This window comes from Mesoplodon mirus, assembly GCF_964341445.2.
Source record: "Mesoplodon mirus genome assembly, chromosome: 15".
In the NCBI taxonomy this organism is placed as follows: Eukaryota; Metazoa; Chordata; class Mammalia; order Artiodactyla; family Ziphiidae; genus Mesoplodon; species Mesoplodon mirus.
Genome location: NC_138991.1, coordinates 11,890,746 through 11,896,745, shown reverse-complemented (window position 1 = coordinate 11,896,745; position 6,000 = coordinate 11,890,746). Strand labels below are relative to the sequence as shown.

Genomic DNA, 6,000 nt, shown 5'->3' with positions numbered 1-6,000 from the left:
AACCCAAGTGTGGGCGGATGCCTGGTAGCACAGTGGGGTTCCATGCTTTGGCTACATGAGCAGCATTTTTCACTCAAGTGGTCTGACTGCAGGGCTCGGGCTGGCAGTATTTCTCTCAGGACTACCTGGAGGTCAGCCCAGCAAAGTGGAAGCCAAGGCTCTAAGAAGTCAAACTGTCCCAGACAAAGAGAGACAACCACCAAGGTTTGGTTCTTGAATATGTATTTTTTACTGAAAAAATCATTCATAAATTAACATACAAAAATGTACAAACACATGAGTAAATAATGTAATGACAAAGGACTATTTTCTGTGAAAAGTGTTTTTTAAAACATCTTTAGATTTCAGTGCAAAAATGTACCCCTGGCACCTCTTAAAACATAACAGCAAGCTCAAAAAACTCGTAGTGATGGAAGTAAGCGAGCTACGTTCAATGTAATGGTCATTGGTGAGTGGATACAATCAGTACGTGTGCTGTTGCTTAGCTCTTCATGTCTGTGGTAGAGAGGCTCTCATAAGAGGCCCTGTAATGTCAGAATGAATAGTTTTGCTGATAACCCCCCCCAAAACAAAACAGCGTGAAAGGAAAACTTCTTCCTATATGCAGCAATCAAAAGACAAGACTGATTTAAGGGGTCATTCATTGGTAGCCTTAAAGAATTTCAGCTGTCAAAATATATGCAAGGTCACGTTTGGTTCTTATTGTTCTTTTTTTCTTAACATGAGAATTTCACACTATTAACAGCACACAGGCTTGGCTGTATTTTTAACCTTTACCTTTCCCCACACGATACTCAGGTTGGTGGATAAATGACTTAACAGTGCACAGCAAGAGATTTCACACGAATAAAACAAACTCACACATGACTGCAAGATGATTTAAATGACCCTACTTCGAGCAGTGGAAAGAGACTTTTCCTTTTGTCCTCAAATCAGCATTTTCTTTTTCAAATCAGGTGTTAGCCTTTTGCCAACATTTTGTTCTTGATGGTAAATGTGTTAATGAAAGGCTTCAAACAATATCATTTTACAATGCTGCCGAGTGTACACGAGCCATTCTTGACCAAAAATCAGTCTGTCCTGGCAAATTCTTCCAAATGACATCATAATTTTGTCACACTGAAAGCAGCTCACAGCCCTCAGAGAGAGAAGAGGCCAGGCCAGCCCAGAGGCCTGGGGGTGCTCAAAGGAAGGGGGGAAAGATATCTTTATTGCTGTATGCACCATACATCAAAGGAAAGCCAAAAGAACTTCTGTGTGTCATGCTCCTCGTGAAGGTCTTTTAAAGCAAGAAATGCTCAAAAAAAAAACAAAAAAAAACCTCTTTTAAAACATTATGATACAACTTACCAGCGTGTTCAAGGGCAGGAGTCTGCTCTCTCATATGAGCCGGTAAGAGCTTTGCAATGCAGTTTATTTTCTAAATAGCATTCTCCTCTTCGAAAGAACAAAAACACAACAAAAAAACAAGGCCTGGCCAATCACTCCCACAGCTTGTGGGGATCATACGTCCATGGAACCAACACATGCAATGGAAGAAACCCCAAACCATGTGTATATACACAAATACAGCCTCTACACACATCCATGTAAACCATGAAAATTAAGGAAGTTGAAGGCAAACAAGGCAATTAAAAAAAACATGAAGTACTCTTCAGAAAGTACTCCTAATAATGATATATAAATATGTTTTACGGAAAAGGAGGGGGGAAGCCTGGCATTTTTCAGAATTCTGCAGAAGCCAAAGGGGACCATGAGGTGAGGGATTTGGCTCAGGCGAAAACAGAAAGGCACAAAGTCAAATGTGATTGAGAATCTGACTTCAGAAAGCACGTGGGGGCGTGAATGGAGCACCTGGGCTCCTGCGGCCATCCGGCAGCTTTGTTAGTCTAATCCCAAAGCCTGGATTTGGTCTAACCTGGATCTCAGCTGACCCATAGCACACGAGTGTCACCTGCTCCCTGGCTCAATTCTTCATAATTCAGTTGCTCATTATTCTATGTCCTAGTTAATAGTGTTAACAACAAAGCTTTCCAGAAACCAAAATGGGAAACATTCAAAGGAATAATCGTTGAAGCTGGTTGGTAATTTAGGCACAGACTTCAGAAACTGTGGCCAAGTTCCGTAAGAGCAAGCGAAAGAAAAAGAGAGAGAAAGAGAGAGAGAGAGACGGAAGTAGGGAGAACCAACACCCACACTCTCTCTTTATGATGATGGAAGGACAAGACAGGAAGTCCAGAGATCCAGGGGTGTGTGCACAGTGGGCCCACCTGACGGGTTTGCTTCAAGCAGGAGAGCAGTGTTCTAACACAGCAGCTTCTTGTTCAGCACAAGACTGGGATGAGAGTGGACGTGCCCAGCAGGGAAGAGGATCCAGAGCCAAAGTCGGGAGCAAGACTTCTGGAAAAGGGGACGGGAGGGCGGCACAAGAAGTTAGCTACCGCTGATAAAGACTGGACTGTTTTGCTCTTCTGTGACGTGCCCTATAACCACTCCCTTCCAGAGTGACAGCAATTGGGAGATGATGTTATTCCACTTTAGCTGAGTTCCTGCATCTGCCAAACAAATACGGGATCGAATGTATAAACCCTTGGTTTGAATTGGAGCCAGCTAGAAAATGAAATTTAAAAAAGGCATTTTACATGGCTTATTTACAATTATACTTCTTCAAGAAGTGATTGTTATATGTCTATTTATCTTCCCCAATCCCTCCCCCACTCCCCCCTCAATCCCCACCCAAAGCAGGTAATTTTTTTTTTTTTTTTTTAATGAAACCAAAGAGAACACCAGAGATGTAGAAGAATGGTTGTGTGGAGTTTCCTTTGCTCTTCCTAAAACACAGCTGCCCTGTGGGGGGTCTGCCTCTTTGCTCTGAAGGCCAAGAAGCTCCCAAGGCCATTCGTGGTGGGATGGTGGCGGATCACAGTTCCGGTTCTGGAGATTGTGGAGGAGAAGGGACGTCAGGGCAGAAGATGGGGGAGAAGAGCAGCAGGACAGACGTCTGTCTTGTGAAAAGAGAAAGTCGGTTCCCGGCTGACTCCCTCAAGCCCAGTGGGTCCGAACGGTGAAGGCGTTATGTGCGTGTGCTCTGTTCACATTTTTTCCTTGAACCCTGTGATCCCTCACAGATCCACACTGGATTTCTGTTTTCTTCCTCTGTGGAGCCCCGAGACATGTCGTCAGGCTGCTTTCTTGGGGGCGGTGGGTGAAGCAAACATATATTCTCCCCTCGTCTCAGTACTCGGTCACCTGAGCCAGCTCGGGTGTCAAATTGACAGTAATGTTTTTATACAAGGCGTCATATGTGATGTTTGCAAAGTAGTTCAAGTTGTTGAGGCCGTCCAGCCCTTGCCGTTCTTTGGACTTCCTCAGCAACGCATACCTGTTAAGCAGAGAACAGAGGGGTGGCTCTGAGCGAGGGTCCAAGCTCCTCACGACACGGACGGGGCAGGGCAGACCACAGGAGGCGGCACAACCCAAAGCGATGTTCCTGCCCCACGTGGTGGGTGACTGGCCGTTCAGCTCCTTCAGGCTACACGTCATCATTAGAATTAGAAGCACGTCCTATTTCATGCGAGGTGTTTTACTTACAGCATTATTTCATTTAATGTGTCTGCCCCTTTGCAGATGAGGAAACCAAGGCTCTCAATATTAACTGGCTTTCCCAAAACCACAGAGTGGGGAAGTGGGAGGTAAGTTGTTAAACACACGGGATGAGAAAGTTGAGTCTGTGTTCAGTGCCTGCTTACTCCCATGAGAACAGAGTTCACGCAGCCAGATCGACTGTCTAGAGAACAGTGCGCCCCACTACTAACAAAAGACACAAAGAACCACTCCTGAGGATGCAGAGACGTACTCCGCCCACATGCCCCACTCAGTCCGATCTGGAATTTCTTTATTGAACGTATAGAGGGTAATAAAGCAGCTGCAACCACACAAACAGAAGCCGAGGGACACCCTTCCAGAACCAGAGCTTGCAGAGAGGGTGCCAAACTTTTTGTCATGTGACTGTGAGTTACACAGAAACCTTTACCTGAATGGATTCTTCCCCAACTCCCTGAAGGCTATAGAGGAGACGAACAAAGCTTAAGACACAGAATGAGTGATTTCCTTAAAAGATCTTACGGTCAAAAATCTTCACCAATGGTATGATTTTGCCCCCAAACACCTGCCTCACACTTAAATTAAAATATATATAGGAACTCTAAAAGAGCTGTCCGAACAAGACCTTGGAGAGGGGTGGGGAGCAAGACAAGGGGCTGTAATGCTCGGGGACACCTGGAAATGCGAAGTATACAGGATATTTGTACAAGGAATAAATAAACTGCACCAACCTTCCAAGAAACTGGACTTCTCCTCGGTGGTGATGAGGAATGGACTTGTACTTCCCTGTGTCACCTTCTGGCCGACTCACAGAATAGCCTGCATTCTGTACTCTGTCCAAGACAAAGAGGGCGGGTTTTTGGGTAAAATGATCAAGTCCCATAGGTGACCAAGCCTATCCCGAGGCTGAAGAACCCCAAGTTGAACAACAGAACTTCTGCATCTAAATATTCATATTGCTTCCCCTCTGGATAAGTTCACGGTTTTAGAAAAGAAGTCTACAATACAAAAACGTTTTGAAGAAGGAAAGAAATTTGAAATTCAAAAAGAAATTCAAAATTCTTGAGGTTTGACACAGGGTCTCAGTGACAGGTACAACCACACTCCCCCTGGGCCGGCTTGTTTGGGTCCCATCAAAAACATGTTCTCCCCGGTGGGCACACCTGTCTTCCATGACCTACCACAGAGCAAGTCAGCAAAGTCAGAGTCACCGTGTGTTCCCCCGAGAGAGACCTTATGTCTCCGCCCACCTCCCCCATCACCAGGGAGATGAACTAATTTATATGATGTCCTCCGATATATAAAACTTCACAATTTATGAAAAGTCACCATGAGGGAAGAAGAATTTAGAGGAGGTGTTCAGGACATTTATTCTTAATATGATAAATATAAGATTTCCCAGGCTGGGTTTACTGGAAACTTGATAGGACTCCAAGAAATACTCAATACATGGGGTAGACTTTGGATATCTATGCGATATTTATGATCATTTTCATATTTCAACATCCTCCTCGACTCCAAATTATACTCTCATTTTGATATATAGTCAGCCCTCAGTCTCTGGGTGGGGGAGTGGTTCCATCCAGCACTGGGCCCACAGATATTAAAATCTGTGGATGCTTGAGTCCCTTATGTAAAATAGCATAGTATTTGCTTATAATCCACTCACATCCTCCAGGATACCTTAAACCAAATCTAGCTTACTTATAATACCTAATACAGTGCTATGTAAATAGGTGCCAGCATGTGGCAAATCCAAGTTTTGCGTTTTGGAACTTCCTGGAATTTTTTTTTTTTTTTAATATTTTCATTCTGTAGTTGGTTGAATCCTCAACTTCAGAACCCATGGGTACGGAGGGCCGACTGTGTGAAGATGTGTTCTCACTCTCATTTGATAAATATATATGAAATGCCTACTGTGTATTTAGAATTGTGCAGGGCGCTGGGGAAAACCAGCTGTAGGTTCCTGCACTGAGGGGCTCCTTGCTGAGCTGAGGAAAGAGCAAGATGAGAGTTATGACAGATATCCTGGGGGAGCTCAACTGGATTCAAAACCAGCCAAACTGAGCTAAATGTCTGGAAAAGCTGTTCATCCTCACTAGGTTCCTAAGAAACCCAAGTTAAAAGGATGAGATGCCACTTCTACCTAACAGACTGAGAAAGAACTGTCTGGAGCTGCTGTGCCTAACAGCAGCCACAAGCCACATGGAGCTACTACAGAGCTGAAACACAGCACACATTTAAAAGGTTATTTACATCCAACATCGCTGGTGGTGTAAGAAAATTTGTACGCTAATGTGCTGTTGGTCAGAATATTTTTGCAATCTTTTCTGGAGGAAAATGTGACAATAACTATCAAAATTTAAAAGTGCATTTACTTCTTGGGACTTCCCTGGT

At 44.1% G+C, this 6,000-nt stretch overlaps 1 protein-coding gene across 1 annotated transcript in view; it reads right to left on the bottom strand.

Moving 5' to 3' along the window:
- Window positions 1-205: 205 nt before the first annotated feature.
- The window catches only part of B4GALT5 (beta-1,4-galactosyltransferase 5), an 80,210-nt gene continuing 74,415 nt past the window's right edge, over window positions 206-6,000 (bottom strand). Inside the window, exons 8-9 of the mRNA XM_082643987.1 lie at window positions 4,335-4,436; window positions 206-3,382 (exon numbers count right to left, since the gene is read on the bottom strand). Coding sequence (XP_082500113.1) covers window positions 3,235-3,382; window positions 4,335-4,436 — 250 coding nt within the window. The 3' untranslated portion in view covers window positions 206-3,234. The remainder of the gene's footprint in view (window positions 3,383-4,334; window positions 4,437-6,000) is intronic.